The following is a 21,051-nucleotide window of genomic DNA, read 5'->3' as shown; positions in this document are numbered from 1 at the left end:
AGTAGTTATATACTTGTACATAGGAGCAGTATTATAGTAGTTATATTCTTGTACATAGGGGCAGTATTATAGTAGTTATATTCTTGTACATAGGGGCAGTATTATAGTAGTTATATTCTTGTACATAGGAGCAGTATTATAGTAGTTATATTCTTGTACATAGGGGCAGTATTATAGTAGTTATATTCTTGCACATAGGGGCAGTATTATAGTTGTGTTATTCTTGTACATAGGGGCAGTATTATAGTTGTGATATTCTTGTACGTAGGAACAGTAGTTATTTTTTTATACGTAGAATAGTTATATAATACATTACATTCATGACTATTATTCGCTCCTTAGGCCTCTCAGCTTCTGGTGACTTTTGATGAACATGTTTTAACGAACAACTTCAAGTTTGGAGTTATATACCAGAAACCAGGGCAGGTAAGGGACATAAATACAACAATGGGCCAGTAGAGTTCGCTTTAGACATATCCATCGTCCATCTGTTTGGTGCTTATCAGTGAACGGCCATTCTATTAATATGTTTACAATAAGTTGAAATTTCCTTAATTTATCGTAATGTGGCTCCCCTGGGGTAGAGATTTCTTTTTTACATAAACTCTTCTAACATTAAAGTATCTGCATTAATATTCACATCGAATCTTTGCATTGTGTGTCTGTGTGGGCCACACGAAGCATTGAGAACAGAAAGAGCAGAGATCTTGATGTTGCTTTTTCCACCGTGCACAATATAATCAAGAAGTTTACAACCCATGTCACTGTAGTTATTCTCCCTGGACGTGGACGGCAGAGAAAAATGGATGAAAAGTTGCAACGCAGGATTGTCCGGATGGTGGATAAGCCCCAATCAAGTTCCAAAGAAATTCAAGCTACCCTGCAGGCTCAGGGTGCTTCAGTGTCAGCGCAAACTTTCTGTCCACATGTGAATGAAATGAAACGCTATGGTAGGAGACCCAGGACGACCCCACTGCAGATACAGAGACAAAAAACTAGACTGCAGTTTGCCAAAGTGTACATGAGTAACCCAAAATCCTTCTGGGAAAGCGTCTAGTGGACAGACGAGATCAAGATAGAGCTTTTTCATAAAGTACATCATTCTACTGTTTTCCGAAAGCAGAATGAGGCCTACAAAAAAAAACACAGTACCTACAGTCAAATATGGTGGAAATGCAAAGATATTTTGGGGGTTATTTTGCTGCCACAATGTAGTGCCCAGTGTCAGAAAGCTGAGTTTGCGTCCTACATCATGGGTCTTCTAGCAGGATGCCCCCAGAAATGGATGGAAACAAAGCCCTGGAGAGTTATGAAGTGGTAGCAATGAGTCCAGATCTAAATCCTATTGATCACCTGTGGAGAAATCTTAAAATTGATATTGGAAGAATGTACTTTTAAATATGAAAGACCTGGAGCAGTTTGCAAACGGGTGGTCGAAATTTCCACTTGAGAAGTGTGAGAAGATTGTTGTTGGTTATAGGAAGCGATTGATTACAAAAATCCGGCCCGTTTTGGGGGGTTTGTGTAAAATTGTGGCCAGTTTTCCTTTTTTCTCTTTTTTTTTTTGTGTTTTCGCAATACTCACAAAGGAAATAAACACGTGTATAACAAAACATGTGTAATTGTAATAATTTTCTGGGAGAAATACTTCATTTTCTGGAACAATTTTAAGGGTGCCATCACTGTATACCTGGATAAGGGACATACTGTATAAACCCTGTATGGGGGACATATATACCAGGATTGGGCACATTATACCCGGATGGGGGACATTATAAAGGGATGGGCCACATACGGTATATACCTGGATGGAGCTCATTATACTGGATATGTGTCCCATACAGATCGAACACAGCTATGAGGGATTCCTGCCCTCCTGACTCTATCTAGTACACATCTTCATAAGCAGCACAGTACACATCTTCATAAGCAGCAGCACGGAAGACATTTTACAGCTGTACTGAACAGTGTAGTCCTGGGTCCAGCACTGTGGTGAGATAAACCACTTACTAGGAAGCAGCAGCAGCATGGGGCAACCTGTACAGCTGTGCTGATCAGTACATTTGTGAATTTAACACTGAAGTGCGATAAAACACTTACTGGAAAAATTGAGGAGTATGAAGAAAATCATACAGCAGTACTAAACATTGTAGCTGTGAATCCGGGACTGGGGTGAGATAAAAAACTTATCAGAAAGCAGTAGCAGAATAGAGGGCATTATACATCAATGGTGAGCTGTGTAGCTGTGAATCTAGCACAGGGGGGAAATAAAAGACTTATCAGAAATCTGTATACAGTAGAGGATATTATACAGCAGTGCTGAGTAGTGTAGATCTGAATCCAGCACTGGGGTGTGATAAAACACCTGTCAGATCACAATACAGCTTGTGCTATTTCTTCCTATCAAAACACTGATGGTCTGTATTGTTTTGATCACAACATATTTTAGCTGTTTTTCAGAGTGATATGTTCTGCAGGGGCGAGAAGTGGCTCAAAACTATGGAAAGAAGTGTATCTATCCTATTAGATATATCACAAAGTTTCTTATATTTGCTTGAACCATTGATTAACGAAAAATGTGCTGAAATTACAGTGACTGTTTAAGCAAAATTCAGACCCCAAATTTCGATAAGCCACTTTAGTTACACTTCTCTGCTACTTTTTGGCGCCAGACGCTGCAGTACGATGTGATTCCGAAAAAATTAAACTTTTTTGATTTTTTTTTTATAAATAAACCTATAATATGCAGGTCCAGTTCCTGTGACCCTAATAGGCAAAGCCCCTCTAATCCCAGTACAATGAAAAGTTCTGCAACTTTCTTTATACAATGTTTCAATATCTTAAAGCCAACAAGAGTACTCCCATGAAAAATCACCAATAATACAAATATTGAATAAAAATATATAACATTTGTAACCATGTTTTTAAACAACTGACAAAATATAAAAGAAGAATAAAAAAGGGATCTACTGCAAAAAACACTGTATCTGACATAAGGAATCACTCCATCTAATAAAGTGCAAAATGTGAAAATTAAGTCATTTAGGAAATAGTGATCCAAGTAATAAATAAGCATTAGGCATTATTATACATCACAGTAATCAGCACGCATTAGTCTTACGTGTAATATTTACCAGATTTGGCCCCTTAACGTGCGTTTCGCATGGTTGCTTCTTCAGAGAGATTCCCCTCTGAAGAAGCAACCACGTGAAACGAGCATTAGGAGGGCCAAGTCCAGGTAAATAATACATGCTTTCTATCGTGATGTACAGTTTAATAACTCCTAATGCTTAATTATCATTCGTGTTGCACTTTACCTACACCCACGTTACTTACTGTATACTTACCTCTATGGTTGATATATATATATACAGTGGGGCAAAAAAGTATTTAGTCAGTCAGCAATAGTGCAAGTTCCACCACTTAAAAAGATGAGAGGCGTCTGTAATTTACATCATAGGTAGACCTCAACTATGGGAGACAAACTGAGAAAAAAAAATACAGAAAATCACATTGTCTGTTTTTTTTATCATTTTATTTGCATATTATGGTGGAAAATAAGTATTTGGTCAGAAACAAACAATCCAGATTTCGGGCTCTCACAGACCTGTAACTTCTTCAAGAGTCTCCTCTTTCCTCCACTCATTACCTGTAGTAATGGCACCTGTTTAAACTTGTTATCAGTATAAAAAGACACCTGTGCACACCCTCAAACAGTCTGACTCCAAACTCCACTATGGTGAAGACCAAAGAGCTGTCAAAGGACACCAGAAACAAAATTGTAGCCCTGCACCAGGCTGGGAAGACTGAATCTGCAATAGCCAACCAGCTTGGAGTGAAGAAATCAACAGTGGGAGCAATAATTAGAAAATGGAAGACATTCAAGACCACTGATAATCTCCCTCGATCTGGGGCTCCACGCAATATCCCACCCCGTGGAGTCAGAATGATCACAAGAACGGTGAGTAAAAATCCCAGAACCACGCAGGGGGACCTAGTGAATGAACTGCAGAGAGCTGGGACCAATGTAACAAGGCCTACCATAAGTAACACACTACGCCACCATGGACTCAGATCCTGCAGTGCCAGACGTGTCCCACTGCTTAAGCCAATACATGTCCGGGCCCGTCTGAAGTTTGCTAGAGAGCATTTGGATGATCCAGAGGAGTTTTGGGAGAATGTCCTATGGTCTGATGAAACCAAACTGGAACGGTTTGGTAGAAACACAACTTGTCATGTTTGGAGGAAAAAGAATACTGAGTTGCATCCATCAAACACCATACCTACTGTAAAGCATGGTGGTGGAAACATCATGCTTTGGGGCTGTTTCTCTGCAAAGGGGCCAGGACGACTGATCCAGGTACATGAAAGAATGAATGGGGCCATGTATCGTGAGATTTTGAGTGCAAACCTCCTTCCATCAGCAAGGGCATTGAAGATGAAACGTGGCTGGGTCTTTCAACATGACAATGATCCAAAGCACACCGCCAGGGCAACGAAGGAGTGGCTTCGTAAGAAGCATTTCAAGGTCCTGGAGTGGCCTAGCCAGTCTCCAGATCTCAACCCTATAGAAAACCTTTGGAGAGAGTTGAAAGTCCGTGTTGCCAAGCGAAAAGCCAAAAACATCACTGCTCTAGAGGAGATCTGCATGGAGGAATGGGCCAACATACCAACAACAGTGTGTGGCAACCTTGTGAAGACTTACAGAAAACGTTTGACCTCTGTCATTGCCAACAAAGGATATATTACAAAGTATTGAGATGAAATTTTGTTTCTGACCAAATACTTATTTTCCACCAGAATATGCAAATAAAATGATAAAAAAACAGACAATGTGATTTTCTGTATTTTTTTTTCTCAGTTTGTCTCCCATAGTTGAGGTCTACCTATGATGTAAATTACAGACGCCTCTCATCTTTTTAAGTGGTGGAACTTGCACTATTGCTGACTGACTAAATACTTTTTTGCCCCACTGTATATATATATATTCTTTCTTTGCCATAGTTAATGGAGGCCACCACTTCCTTCTGTTTGAAAACTGTATAATTGCCCCATATGGACCTATATGTACTCTGATGTTTTCATGGACGAGTTATTGATTACCCTACTAAATTGTTTATATACATATGTGCTTACCAGTGACTCTAACATTTTTTGCAGTAGATCCTCTTTTTTATTCAGCTTTTATATTTTGTCTGTTATTTAAATATATGTCTAATAAAATTATATATTTTTAATCAATATTTGTATTATTGGTAATTTTTCATGGGATTACTCTTGTTGGCTTTATGATATTTCTGGTGCTTCCATAGACTTATACAACCCCTGGCAAAAATTATGGAATCACCGGCCTTGGAGGATGTTCATTCAGTTGTTTAATTTTGTAAAAAAAAAAAAAAGCCGATCACAGACATGGCACAAACTAAAGTAATTTCAAATGGCAACTTTCTGGCTTTAATAAACACTAAAAGAAATCAAGAACAAAAAATGCTGTAGTCAGTAATGGTAACTTTTTTTAATCAAAGATTAGGGGACTCGCTCAATTATGAGGAAAAAATTATGGAATCATGAAAAACAAACAAACAAAAAAAACCTCCAACACATCACTAGTATTTTGTTGCACCACCTCTGGCTTTTATAACAGCTTGCAGCCTCTGAGGCCTGGACTTAATGAGGGTCACACAGGACTCTTCATCAATCCGGCTCCAACTTCCTCTGATTGCTGTTGCCAGATCAGCTTTGCAGGTTGGAGCCTTGTCATGGACCATTTTCTTCACCTTCCACCAAAGATTTTCAATTGGATTGAGATCCGGACTATTTGCAGCCATGACATTGACCTTAGGTGTCTTTTTTCAACGAATGTTTGCACAGTTTTTGCTCCATGGCAGGATGCATTATCATCTTGAAAAATGATTTCATCATCCCCAAACATCCTTTCAATTGCTGGGATAAGAAAAGTGTCCAAAATATCAACATAAACTTGTGCATTTATTGAAGATGTAATGACATCCATCTCCTCAGTGCCTTTACCTGACATGCAGCCCCATATCATCAATGACTGTGGAAATTTGCATGTTCTCTTCAGGCAGTCATCTTTATAAATCTCATTGGAACGGCACCAAACAAAAGTTCCAGCATCATCACCTTGCCCAATGCAGATTCGCGATTCATCACTGAATATGACTTTCATCCAGTCATCCACAGTCCACGATTGCTTTTCCTTAGCCCATTGTAACCTTGTTTTTTTCTGTTTAGGTGTTAATGATGGCTTTCGTTTAGCTTTTCTGTATGTAAATCCCATTTCCTTTAGGCGGTTTCTTACAGTTCGGTCACAGACGTTGACTCCAGTTTCCTCCCATTCGGTCCTCATTTGTTTTGTTGTGCATTTCCTATTTTAGAGACATATTGCTTGAAGTTTCAGGTCTTGACGCTTTGATGTCTTCCTTTGTCTACCAGTATGTTTGCCTTTAACAGCCTTCCCATGTTGTTTGTATTTGGTCCAGATTTTAGACACAGCTGACTGTGAACAACCAACATCTTTTGCAACATTGTGTGATGATTTACCCTCTTTTAAGAGTTTGATAATCCTCTCCTTTGTTTCAATTGGCATCTCTCGTGTTGGAGCCGTGATTGATATCAGTCCACTTGGTGCAACAGCTCTCCAAGGTGTGATCCCTCCTTTTTAGATGCAGAATAACGAGCAGATGTAATTTGATGCAGGTATTATTTTTGGGAATTAAAATTTATGGGGTGATTTCATAATTTTTTCTTTAGAAATGAGTGATTCCATAATTTGTTCCCTCTGCTTGCTTAAAAAAGTAACCATTACTGACTACCACATTTTTTGTTCTTGATTTCTTTTAGTGTTTCTTAAAGCCAGAAAGTTGTCATTTGAAATGATTTTAGTTTTGTGCCATGTCTGTGATCTGTTTTTTTTTCTACAAAATTAAACAACTGAATGAACATCCTCCAAGGCCGGTGATTCCATCATTTTTGCTAGGGGTTGTAGGACCTGCTTAGGCTATCAATGTTTCAGTATCTCTTGGCACAGGACTCGTTACAGGAAAGTGCTCTGTAACACTGTAACACTGTGCGGGATATGAGCCGGAGACGTGTTCACCCCGTAAATAATGAATTCTACATTCACTGACAGAAAGCCGGCGAGTAATTAAAGAACAAAGTGTCTTAGAAAGTTGCAGAAAGTTTCATTATATGATGAATAAGCTTTATTTACATGGGATTGGAAAGACCCTTTATGGGATATGGTCACTTTCAATGGCAATAATTATTTGTTTATTTATTACTTTTTATTTAAATGCATGTATTTTGGGCTAAAACTATTTTTTTTCTTTTAAAGTTTTGCACCGTTTGGCTTTAAGGTTATGTTCACATGTTACGTTTCTGCTACATTTTTCTGCAAGCAAAATCTGCTTTCTTGACAGAAAAGAGGCTGCTTACAAAAAGCAGGTTTTGCTGCATTTCTTTGCTGTGTTTTTGTTGTCTCTTGTGCCTGCTGATGAAGTTTATTGACCCCCTAAAAAGCGTGATACAACTTCCTTAAGGGTTTTGCACTAAAAACGGAGCAAAACCTGAGACCTGCATTTTTTGCTGCGTTTTTGTGCTACCACCACTTCAACAGTGAGCATGTGCGACCAACACTCCTATAGACATTGCTGGAGCCACAGTGAGCATGTGCGACCACCAGTCCTAGAGACATTGCTGAAGTGACAGTGAGCATGTGCGACCACCAGTCCTATAGACATTGCTGGAGCGACACTGAGCATGTGCGGCCACCAGTCCTAGAGACATTGCTGAAGTGACAGTGAGCATGTGCGACCACCAGTCCTATAGACATTGCTGGAGCGACACTGAGCATGTGCGGCCACCAGTCCTATAGATATTGCTGGAGTGACAGTGAGCATGTGCGACCACCACTCCTATGGACATTGCTGAAGTGACAGTGAGCATGTGCGACCACCAGTCCTATAGACATTGCTGGAGCGACACTGAGCATGTGCGGCCACCCCTCCTATAGACATTGCTGGAGCGACACTGAGCATGTGCGGCCACCAGTCCTATGGATATTGCTGGAGTGACAGTGAGCATGTGCGACCACCAGTCCTATGGACATTGCTGAAGTGACAGTGAGCATGTGCGACCACCAGTCCTATAGACATTGCTGGAGCGACACTGAGCATGTGCGGCCACCCCTCCTATAGATATTGCTGGAGTGACAGTGAGCATGTGCTACCACCACTCCTATGGACATTGCTGGAGCGACAGTGAGCATGTGCGACCACCACTCCTATGGACATTGCTAAAGCGACAGTGAGCATGTGCGACCACCACTCCTATGGACATTGCTAAAGCAACAATGAGCATGTGCGACCACTACTCCTATAGACATTTCTGGAGCGACAGTGAGCATGTGTGACCACCAGTCCTATGTACATTGCTAGAGCAACAATGAGCATGTGCCACCACCACTCCTATAGACATTGCTGGAGCGACAGTGAGCATGTGCGGCCACCACTCCTATAGATATTGCTGGAGTGACAGTGAGCTTGTGCTACCACCACTCCTATAGATATTGTTGGAGCGACAGTGAGCATGTGCGACCACCCCTCTTATAGATATTGCTGGAGCGACATTGAGCATGTGTGACCACCCCTCCTATAGATATTGCTGGAGTGACAGTGAGCATGTGTGACCACCACTCCTATAGATATTGCTGGAGCGACAGTGAGCATGTGCGACCACCACTCCTATAGACATTGCTGGAGCAACACTGAGCATGTGTGACCACCCCTCCTATAGATATTGCTGGAGCGACACTGAGCATGTGTGACCACCCCTCCTATAGATATTGCTGGAGCGACATTGAGCATGTGTGACCACCCCTCCTATAGATATTGCTGGAGTGACAGTGAGCATGTGCGACCACCACTCCTATAGACATTGCTGGAGCGACACTGAGCATGTGTGACCACCCCTCCTATAGATATTGCTGGAGCGACATTGAGCATGTGTGACCACCCCTCCTATAGATATTGCTGGAGCGACAGTGAGCATGTGTGACCACCACTCCTATAGACATTGCTGGAGCGACACTGAGCATGTGCGGCCACCACTCCTATAGACATTGCTGGAATGACATTGAGCATGTGTGACCACCACTCCTATATATATTGTTGGAGCGACAGTGAGCATGTGCGACCACCCCTCATATAGACAGTGAATGGAGATGTGTTGCACATGCTCACTAACGTTCCATTCATACAAAGGATTTGCTGCTCCCTGTTTTCCTGACTACTGGGGATCCGCACTAAATAGATCTCTAGCCTTTGCATATAAAGCTTTTTGGCTTTATATGGAGGTCTCCTGTAAGGACCGTATCGTATAACAGGGAAATCCCACGTTTCCCTGGAGTGTGCCTTTTATTATGTCCTCAGCCATCATTGTCATCTGTCTTCTCCTTTTTTCTTTCTAGGTGACTGAGTCCGAGATGTTTGGTAACACAGAGGAGAGTTTGGGATTTGCAGAATTTCTCGATTTCTTAGGAGAGAAAATCAACCTGCAGAATTTTAAAGGGTGAGAGTGTGGCGGTGAGCGCGTGTGTTGTGGGACTCCGCACTGTTAATAGACCGGGCCCCTGTGAGACATAATGAACTGTTCAATAATGCAGGGACATAAATAATGCACGCAGGACGGCCGGGTAAACAGTTATCGCGCCTTTCCATATTGTGCAGATATCGAGCCTCTGGCGGGGGAGGGGAGGCTGATCTGATGATTCATTTTTGACACTTTAGATTCCGTGGCGGTTTGGATGTATCGCAGGGTCAGACGGGGACAGAGTCAGTGTATACCACGTTCCGGGGCCACGAGATTATGTTCCATGTGTCGACAAAACTGCCCTACACAGCGGGGGACGTGCAGCAGGTCGGTGTGAAATTCTACACAGTATTCATATGTGTCTGCAATGTTTCTTCAGTGTTTTTGGCTTTTTCTCCTTATCTCTATTGCTGAGCTGTAAAGTGTGATGTCCTCTCACTATCCAGATTCACAACAAATTGTCTCTTCCATTCCTTGCCTCGGCTTTTATATTGGCTATTATAGCTGCCATAGATTGGCTGTGTGATGTGAAGTTTTATTGGAAGCCAGAAGTCATGTGACCCTGTTCTGGCTGATGCAGTCTTCTGCTTCATGTAAATTGATAGGCGGCACGGGGGGGGGGGGGGGTATTTTAATAAATTTAGACAAATTGAACCACACATTTTTGCCTAAATAAATCCCTCTGGAATATTACATTACCCACTTCTCTGTTGATTGCAGATTTTAGTCTCTTCTGCAGCAATATAGTTTATATAGATAAGATCGATATATTGACAAGAATTGACGTCAACACTGCCCCCTAGGGAACCGACCATAACTGTGACCTCACTAATATGGACCCCAGGTGTAACCCATTGATAACTGGGACCTCTCCAATATTAAACCCTGAGATACATGCTAGTAACTGGGAGCTCTCCAAAACTGACCATAGAGATATGACACTGGTAATGGTGACCCCTTTAATTTTGATGCCTAAAGTAATCCATTGGTAATTGTCACTTCTATAATAATGAGCCCTGGGGCACCCAATGTAACTGTGACCCTTCTAATATTGACCCTTGGAGAACCCTACTGATAACTATGACCCCTTTAATATTAACCCCGGAGTACCCCACAGGCCTACTGGTGACCCCTCTAATATTGATCTCTGGGTTATCCCTCTGGTAACTGTGACCCATCTAATATTGACCCTTTGAGTACACTACTGGTAACTGTGACCCCTTTAATATTGACCCTTGGGGAACCCTACTGGTAACTGTGACCCCTCTAATACTGACCCTTGGGGTACCCTACTGGTAACTGTGACCCCTCTAATATTGACCCTTCAGATACCCTACTGGTAACTGTGACCCCTCTACTATTGACCCTTCAGATACCCTACTGATAACTGTGACCCCTCTAATATTGACCCTTCAGATACCCTACTGGTAACTGTGGCCCCTCTAATATTGACCCTTCAGATACCCTACTGATAACTGTGACCCCTCTACTATTGACCCTTCAGATACCCTACTGATAACTGTGACCCCCTAATATTGACCCTTCAGATACCCTACTGGTAACTGTGACCCCTCTAATATTGACCCTTCAGATACCCTACTGGTAACTGTGACCCCTCTAATATTGACCCTTCAGATACCCTACTGATAACTGTGACCCCTCTAATATTGACCCTTCAGATACCCTACTGGTAACTGTGGCCCCTCTAATATTGACCCTTCAGATACCCTACTGATAACTGTGACCCCTCTAATATTGACCCTTCAGATACCCTACTGGTAACTGTGACCCCTCTAATATTGACCCTTCAGATACCCTACTGATAACTGTGACCCCTCTAATATTGACCCTTCAGATACCCTACTGATAACTGTGACCCCTCTAATATTGACCCTTCAGATACCCTACTGGTAACTGTGACCCCTCTAATATTGACCCTTCAGATACCCTACTGATAACTGTGACCCCTCTAATATTGACCCTTCAGATACCCTACTGGTAACTGTGACCCCTCTAATATTGACCCTTCAGATACCCTACTGGTAACTGTGGCCCCTCTAATATTGACCCTTCAGATACCCTACTGATAACTGTGGCCCCTCTAATATTGACCCTTCAGATACCCTACTGGTAACTGTGACCCCTCTACTATTGACCCTTCAGATACCCTACTGATAACTGTGACCCCCTAATATTGACCCTTCAGATACCCTACTGGTAACTGTGACCCCTCTAATATTGACCCTTCAGATACCCTACTGGTAACTGTGACCCCTCTACTATTGACCCTTCAGATACCCTACTGGTAACTGTGGCCCCTCTAATATTGACCCTTCAGATACCCTACTGGTAACTGTGGCCCCTCTACTATTGACCCTTCAGATACCCTACTGGTAACTGTGACCCCTCTACTATTGACCCTTCAGATACCCTACTGATAACTGTGACCCCTCTAATATTGACCCTTCAGATACCCTACTGGTAACTGGGACCCCGTCTAATATTGACCCTTCAGATACCCTACTGGTAACTGTGACCCCTCTAATTTTGACCCTTCAGATACCCTACTGGTAACTGTGACCCCTCTATTGACCCTTCGGGTACCCTACTAGTATCTGTGAACGATCTAATATTGACCATTGGGGCACCCTACTAGTAACTGGGACCCCGTCTAATATTGACCCTTGGGATAATCAACTGATAACTGTGACCCCCCTAATTTTGACCACTTGGCTACCCCACTAGCGGTTGTCATTTCTACAATAATGACTCCTGAGATACTCACTGTAATTGTGGCCCCTCTAATATTGCTCCCCAATGAAAACTATTGCAAGGTTGTGGACAATACTGTCACGTTCCTGCCCCTGAAGACAACAATCGCGTCATGTGAATAGCGTCATGTATTTTTATACATGTATTGTGTCATGTGAAGTGTGAATTATGTCCGGTGGTTTTTCAGTGTATATTATAAAGTCAGTGATACAGTGTGAATTGCCATGTATTATTGTAATGTATAAGTATTGCACAGTGTATAGTGCAGGGTGAGCACATGATAAGACAAAGCTTAGTGATTAGGATAAGAATAGATATTAACTGTAGATAGGACATTAGTACAAGATACAATTAGTGTTTGGGACTAGACAACATTGGAAGGGGATCATTCAAATAAAAAGGGAACTGCTTCATGTTTCTTATGTGCTTCATGTTTCTTATGTGCTTCATGTTCCTCATCTGCTTCATGTTCCTCATGTTTCCTTATGAGGAATTCGTTAGAAACAGTGATAAGGTCAAGTTCAAGATGCAGTCGTCTGATAGCACAAGGAGTACATATTGTTCTGGGCAATATGAGGCCTTACGAAATTCCCTGCGGACTTTCCTGCAATGTCTGGAGCTCAAGGCTCGATACAGGTGCTATGGAGAGTATCTCAAACCCTTCCATACAGAGGATTGTGGACGTGGAAACGCGTCTGAGAAAGGTAACTGATCTTGGTAATACTGAGGAACTGGACTGGGAATCCCTAGGGCTGACAGGATCAGTGAATGTAGGGAAAGTCCAGGTAGAGCAGAAAGAGAAGCTGAAAATGTCCTGTATTACGGAAAGAAGAAACAGGATGTTGTCTCGATACTGCGTGCTATGATCTGATGAACTTGAACTGTCCAGGAAACCTTTGAGTGTTGGAACGAACTGGGTGTCCCCTGATGTGTGTGCAGCAGCTCCTGTAACCGAAGACGTGAAAAAAGCTGAGGCCTGCGGCCTGCAACTGAGTATGATGTGCCCCACATATAATAGCATACTGGGACTGGGACACGATTTCCCTGCTAAGTGCCAGGGTGACACGGAGCAGCAGCTTGACCACGACTGCTGCCCTCTGGCACCTTAAAAATGGTAGTCGGCAGCATGGAATCATGCATCAAGAAGACTTGGTGGATGTGGGGTAGAGGTAGAGAAAGCTCAGCCTGTCATGGGTGATGGCAGCGCCAAATGGAGCGAAAATCCGTCCGACCTGGTAAGTGGTTTGTCTAGAGAGGTCTGCCTGTGGTGGGTGCTGCGGAACAAAATGTAACCAAGCCTGTTGCAGCAACCCAAGGGAGAATGGGTGGAGACTCCCAAGAGGTGAGCTGGGCATGAATCAACCCCGGAAGAGGCGGAGAAGCGGAGACGTACACCCATGGGAGAGTGGGCCACCACCATTGTTGTTGAGCGAGGAGAAGAGTGAGGAGCAAAGAATGGAAGGCTACGGGTTTCCTGTGGAGAGCAACAGCCGGCATATGGATTTGCGCTCCGCGGGAGACCAGGACGGTCACAATAGAAGCAGAGGATGGCTCAATTGGAGGAGGAGGTGGACTTAGGACACCGGAGGTCCCATATCTGGAGCCTGATCCAAGATGGAGGCAGCCGTGTCGGAGTGGTCAAGGCCCTGCGGCAGGGCGCAAACCTTGAAGTCTCTGTCTGAATCCTGGGCGATGAGTACCTCACAGCCCCCAAAAGGGGCGCCGGTCAAGGAAGCAGCCCCCATACCCCGACCACAAATGTCCGTGGTGGAGGGGCCTCGGGCCCTGGACCACGCCAGGGCTAAGTGGGTGGCAGAAGTCATTGAGGGGAAGAAGAGGCGAGAGAATTGGGTACGGACCTAGCTAGATCTCCCCAGTGGTGGAGCAGTTGGGAATCGGATAATGCACGGTTCCATGACGTTCTTCGACTCCAAGAAATGCTATGGGTTCATCCAGGAGGCAAAAAACTATATAGATAGAAGGCTCCACCAGACGTAAGGGATCAGCCTGTAGTATTTGAAAACAAAGTCATGTGAAAAGCAAAACAAAGGCACACGCTATAAACACAGGAATCGCCACAAATGAAAACGAATACATTTTATTGGATTGGAACAAGCAACAAACACAAATTAAAAACACTAAAAAATAAAAAAAAGACAAAAATAACAGAAGCTTGCAGTACAGCTTCACCCGCCAAACAGTCAAGCATATACTGTACATGGATCAAATAAATCAAAATGGTGGCAGAAGTGATCACGATGAAATATTTGCATGCGTGGTCTAACCAAATAGCAATCTGTACTGAAATGAAGGTTGTACAAAATAGAAGTGATGGTTTAAACCCTATCAAAAAAGAACAGTGAGTATAAATATACAAGTGTTAGATAGAAGTGTCCAGTACAGTAATGTATGTATGTAAAGCGCTGCGGAATACATTAGCGCTATATAAAAATAAATATATTATTATTATAATGCTAACAATGGGCCTAATAGAAGTATATGTAAAATTTGAATGATTTTGATGATTTGTAAAAATCATACAATGTGATTTTCTGGATTTTTCTAAAGATTCTATCTCTTACAATAAAAGTGTATCTACGATAAAAATGACAGACCTCTCCATTCTTGCCAAACCGTCAGTGTGTCACATACTTATTTCCCCCTGTGCTGTGTATTATCTCAGTAGTATATAGAGGCCACTGAGTTTTGTATTTTCAGCTCCAGAGGAAGCGTCACATTGGAAATGACATTGTGTCCCTGGTCTATCAGGACGATGGCGCCGTCTTCTCCCCCGATATCATTACCTCCCATTTCCTACACTGCTACATGGTGGTCCAGTCCTGCCCCCCAAGCCTCAGCGGTGACTCCCTGTACAAGGTACGACCTCATGTCCCAGCGGGGGAATGCAGCATGGGCACAAATTGTAAATTATTTCTTACACATGGATGATATCTTTATATTCCATCAATGTGACCGGGGCTAATCACCTGTGCATAACAGAGGACCTTCCATACTGCACACAGCGCCACCATTGCACATAGGTTCTGCTCGGTATTGCAGCTGTGTCCTATCCATTAGAGTGGGGATAAGTGCAATACCAAACACGGGGTAAGGACAATGGTGGCGCTGCGTCTGGTGAAAGCTGAAGGAACCATGACCTTTTATCCAGTGTCGTGAGCCCTTGGAAGTTGTGATCTATGGAGGCCCAGCAGTCAGACCTGCTCCAATCCTAGCCACCTCAGTATGGAGCATGGAGTCCCATCCTTTTTGGTTTAATTGTTATGATCCTTAGTGGCTGAGGATCACAAAATGCACTAGCTAAGTTACTGAACATAGAACGAGCTCTAGGGAGGTGGTAACTGGACTGACCGCAAAACCTGATCCTAAACAAACACACTGAAGGTAGCCGGTGAACGTGCCTAAATTCCTGGACGTCTCGACGCAGCCTGAGAAACTTGCTACCCCTATAGAGAAAGTAAGACCTCACTTGCCTCAGAGAAATGACCCCAAAGATATAGGAAGCCCCCAACAAATAATAACGGTGAGGTAAGGGGAAAATACAAAACGTAGAAATGAAAACAGATTCAGCAAATGAGGCCCACTAATACTAGATAGCAGAAGACAGGCAGGGAACTGTGCGGTCAGTAAAAAACCCTATACAAAATATCCACGCTGAGAATTCAAGAACCCCCACACCAACTAACAGTGTGAGGGGAGAAACTCAGCACCCTAGAGCTACCAGCAAGCAAGGAAATCACATATTAGCAAGCTGGACAAGGACAAATAAATAACCAAGAAACATGTTGAACACTGATGAGCAAAAAATGAACAAACAGAAAACTTAGCTTCTCTTGGAGAGACTGATAGCGAAGGAATTCAGGAGAGATCAAAATAGCACTGAATACATCGACAGCAGGCAACAACTGATAGTCCAGGTGAGCTAAATAGGAAACCAGCTAACAGATAACGAGACAGCTGATCCAGCCTCAGACCTGCAGAATGACACAAAGAGCCACCTGAGGGAGCCCAAAGACAGCACTCACACAGTACCACTTGTGGCCACAAGAGGGAGCCCAAAAACAGAGTTCACAACAGTACCCCCACCTTGAGGAGGGGTCACCGAACCCTCATCAAAACCCCCAGGGTGATCAGGATGAGCCACATGGAAGGCATGAACCAAATCGGCCGCATGAACATCAGAGGCGACAACCCAGGAATTATCCTCCTGACCATAGCCCTTCCACTTAACCAAATACTGAAGCTTCCGTCTAGAAATACGAGAATCCAAGATCTTCTCCACCACGTACTCCAATTCGCCCTCAACCAGCACCGGGGCAGGGGGCTCAACAGAAGGAACCACAGGCACCACATACCTCCGCAACAAAGACCTATGGAACACGTTATGAATGGCAAACGATGCTGGGAGGTCCAAACGAAATGACACCGGGTTAAGGATTTCCAAAATCTTATAAGGACCGATGAAGCGAGGCTTGAATTTAGGAGAGGAGACCTTCATAGGAACATACCGAGAAGACAGCCATACCAAATCCCCAATACGAAGTCGGGGACCCACACCGCGACGGTGGTTGGCAAAGCGCTGAGCCTTCTCCTGTGACAACTTCAAATTGTCCACCACATGGTTCCAAATCTGCTGCAACCTATCCACCACAGAATCCACCCCAGGACAGTCAGAAGGCTCAACCTGACCCGAGGAAAAACGAGGATGAAAACCAGAATTGCAGAAAAAAGGCGAAACCAAAGTAGCAGAACTAGCCCGATTATTAAGGGCAAACTCGGCCAATGGCAAAAAAGTCACCCAATCATCCTGATCAGCAGAAACAAAACATCTTAAATAAGTTTCCAAGGTCTGATTAGTTCGCTCAGTTTGACCATTCGTCTGAGGATGGAAGGCAGACGAAAAAGACAAATCAATGCCCATCTTAGCACAAAAGATCCGCCAGAATCTGGACACGAACTGGGATCCTCTGTCAGACACAATATTTTCAGGGATGCCGTGCAAGCGAACCACATTCTGAAAAAATAGAGGAACCAAATCGGAGGAGGAAGGCAACTTAGGCAAGGGCACCAAATGGACCATTTTGGAAAAACGATCACACACCACCCAGATGACAGACATTCTCTGAGAGACTGGAAGATCCGAAATAAAATCCATGGAAATGTGCGTCCAAGGCCTCTTCGGGACAGGCAAAGGCAAAAGCAAACCGCTGACACGAGAACAGCAAGGCTTAGCCCGAGCACAAATCCCACAGGACTGCACAAAGGAACGCACATCCCGCGACAAGGAAGGCCACCAGAAGGACCTAGCCACCAAATCTCTGGTACCAAAAATCCCAGGATGGCCTGCCAACACCGAAGAATGAACCTCGGAAATAACTCTGCTGGTCCATCTATCTGGGACAAACAGTCTCTCTGGTGGGCAACGGTCAGGTCTATCCGCCTGAAATCTCTGCAGCACTCGTCGCAAATCTGGGGAAATGGCAGACAAAATCACTCCCTCTCTGAGGATACCAGCCGGCTCTGAAACTCCCGGAGAGTCAGGCACAAAACTCCTAGAAAGAGCATCAGCCTTCACGTTCTTCGAACCAGGCAGGTACGAGACCACGAAATCGAAACGGGAGAAAAACAACGACCAACGAGCCTGTCTAGGATTCAGCCGCTTGGCAGACTCGAGATAAATCAGATTTTTGTGATCAGTCAAGACCACCACACGATGCTTAGCTCCCTCGAGCCAATGTCGCCACTACTCAAATGCCCACTTCATAGCCAACAACTCCCGATTACCAACATCATAATTCCACTCGGCAGGCAAAAACTTTCTTGAAAAGAAAGCACAAGGCTTCATCACAGAGCCATCAGAGCTTCTCTGCGACAAAACAGCCCCTGCTCCAATCTCAGAAGCATCAACCTCGACCTGAAAAGGAAGAGAGACATCAGGCTGACACAAAACTGGAGCCGAAGAAAACCGGCGCTTCAGCTCCCGAAAGGCTTCCACGGCCGCAGGAGACCAATTAGTCACATCAGAACCCTTCTTGGTCAAATCCGTCAAGGGTTTAACCACGCCAGAAAAATTAGCAATGAAGCGACGGTAAAAATTAGCAAAACCCAAGAACTTCTGAAGACTTTTAACAGATGTAGGCTGAGTCCAGTCATGAATAGCCTGGACCTTGACTGGGTCCATCTCAATAGTAGAAGGAGAAAAAATAAAACCCAAAAAGGAAACCTTCTGTACTCCGAAGAGACATTTTGAGCCCTTCACAAATAAGGCATTAGCACGTAGGACCTGAAATACCATCCTGACCTGCTTCACATGGGACTCCCAGTCCTCAGAAAAGACCAAAATGTCATCCAAATACACAATCATAAATTTATCCAGATATTCTCGGAAGATGTTATGCATGAAGGACTGGAACACAGAAGGAGCATTAGAGAGTCCAAAAGGCATCACCAAGTACTCAAAATGGCCTTCGGGCGTATTAAATGCTGTTTTCCATTCATCCCCCTGCTTAATACGCACAAGATTATACGCACCACGAAGATCTATCTTGGTGAACCAACTGGACCCCTTAATCCGAGCAAACAGATCAGATAATAATGGCAAAGGATACTGAAATTTGACCGTGATTTTATTTAGAAGACGATAATACAAGGTCTCAGAGAACCATCCTTCTTGGCCACAAAAAAGAATCCTGCACCAAGAGGGGAGGAGGACGGGCGAATATGTCCCTTCTCTAAAGACTCTTTTATATAACTCCGCATCGCGGCATGTTCTGGTACAGACAAATTAAAAAGTCGTCCCTTAGGGAACTTACTACCAGGAATCAAATTTATAGCACAATCACAATCCCTGTGAGGAGGCAGGGCACCGGATCTGGGCTCATCAAATACATCCTGGTAGTCCGACAAAAACTCAGGGACCTCAGAAGGAGTGGAAGAAGCAATTGACACCAAAGGAGCATCGCCATGAATCCCCTGGCAACCCCAACTTGAAACAGACATAGCTTTCCAATCCAGTACTGGATTATGGGCCTGCAACCATGGCAGACCCAAAACGACAACATCATGCAAATTATGCAGCACAAGAAAGCGAATCACCTCCTCATGTACAGGAGTCATGCACATGGTCACTTGAGTCCAATACTGAGGCTTATTCTCAGCCAACGGTGTAGCATCAATTCCCCTCAGTGGAATAGGGAATTCTAAAGGCTCCCGGACTAAACCACAGCGCCTGGCAAACGACAAATCCATCAGATTCAGGGCAGCACCTGAATCCACAAAAGCCATAACCGAGTAGGATGACAGAGAACAAATTAAAGTAACAGACAAAATGAATTTAGGCTGTATAGTACCAATGGTGACAGGTTTAGCAATTTTAAGCGCTTAGAGCATGCTGAGATAACATGAGTTGAATCACCACAGTAAAAGCACAACCCCTTTTGACGTCTATGATTTTGCCGCTCAATTCTGGTCAGAATTCGGTCACATTGCATAGACTCAGGTCTCTGTTCAGAAAACACCGCCAGATGGTGCGCAGATTTGCGCTCCCGCAAACACCGATCAATCTGAATGGCCAAAGCCATTGAGTCATTCAGACTTGCAGGCATGGGGAACCCCACCATAACATTCTTAATGGCTTCAGAAAGATCTTCTCTGAAATTTGCAGCCAGGGCACACTCATTCCATTGAGTAAGCACCGACCATTTCCGAAATTTTTGACAATACACGTCAGCTTCATCCTGGCCCTGAGAGAGAGCCAGCAAGGCCTTTTCTGCCTGGTTCTCAAGATTAGGTTCCTCATAAAGTAATCCAAGCGCCAGAAAAAACGCATCCACATTCAGCAATGCAGGATCTCCTGGAGCCAGGGAGAAAGCCCAATCCTGAGGGTCGCCACGTAACAGGGAGATAACAATTCTAACTTGCTGAGCGGAATCACCAGAGGAACGAGGTCTCAAAGAAAGAAATAATTTACAATTATTCTTAAAATTCAGAAACCTAGATCTATCTCCAGAAAACAACTCAGGAATAGGTACTTTTGGCTCAGACATAGGACTGTGAACAACAAAATCCTGAATGCTTTGCACCCTTGCAGCAAGATGATCCACACTAGAAGTCAGACTCTGAATATCCATGTCTGCAGCTGAACTCAAAACCACCCAGAGATTAAGGGGATGAGAGAAGCTGGACAGACTGCAGCAAAGGGAGAGAAAAAAAAAATTGTACTCAGGACTTCTCTTATCCCACTTCTGCGATGCATTAAACACTTTTTGGCCTGCTGTACGGTTATGATCCTTAGTGGCTGAGGATCACAAAATGCACTAGCTAAGTTACAGAACATAGAACGAGCTCTAGGGAGGTGGTAACTGGACTGACCGCAAAACCTGATCCTAACCAAACACACTGAAGGTAACCGGTGAACGTGCCTAAATTCCTGGACGTCTCGACGCAGCCTGAGAAACTTGCTACCCCTATAGAGAAAGTAAGACCTCACTTGCCTCAGAGAAATGACCCCAAAGATATAGGAAGCCCCCAACAAATAATAACGGTGAGGTAAGGGGAAAATACAAAACGTAGAAATGAAAACAGATTCAGCAAATGAGGCCCACTAATACTAGATAGCAGAAGACAGGCAGGGAACTGTGCGGTCAGTAA

At 43.8% G+C, this 21,051-nt stretch overlaps 1 protein-coding gene across 4 annotated transcripts in view; it reads left to right on the top strand.

Annotated features, from left to right (window-relative positions):
* Positions 1-21,051, top strand: part of LOC143769484 (rap1 GTPase-activating protein 1-like) — a 67,726-nt gene that overhangs the window by 34,414 nt on the left and 12,261 nt on the right. For all 4 annotated transcript variants that reach the window (XM_077258099.1, XM_077258100.1, XM_077258102.1 and 1 more), the window contains exons 10-13: positions 343-426; positions 9,491-9,591; positions 9,810-9,939; positions 15,103-15,261. In XM_077258099.1, coding sequence (XP_077114214.1) covers positions 343-426; positions 9,491-9,591; positions 9,810-9,939; positions 15,103-15,261 — 474 coding nt within the window. The remainder of the gene's footprint in view (positions 1-342; positions 427-9,490; positions 9,592-9,809; positions 9,940-15,102; positions 15,262-21,051) is intronic.

Source organism: Ranitomeya variabilis, chromosome 4 (assembly GCF_051348905.1).
Source record: "Ranitomeya variabilis isolate aRanVar5 chromosome 4, aRanVar5.hap1, whole genome shotgun sequence".
Lineage (NCBI taxonomy): Eukaryota > Metazoa > Chordata > Amphibia > Anura > Dendrobatidae > Ranitomeya > Ranitomeya variabilis.
This window is presented reverse-complemented; position numbering and strand designations above follow the sequence as displayed.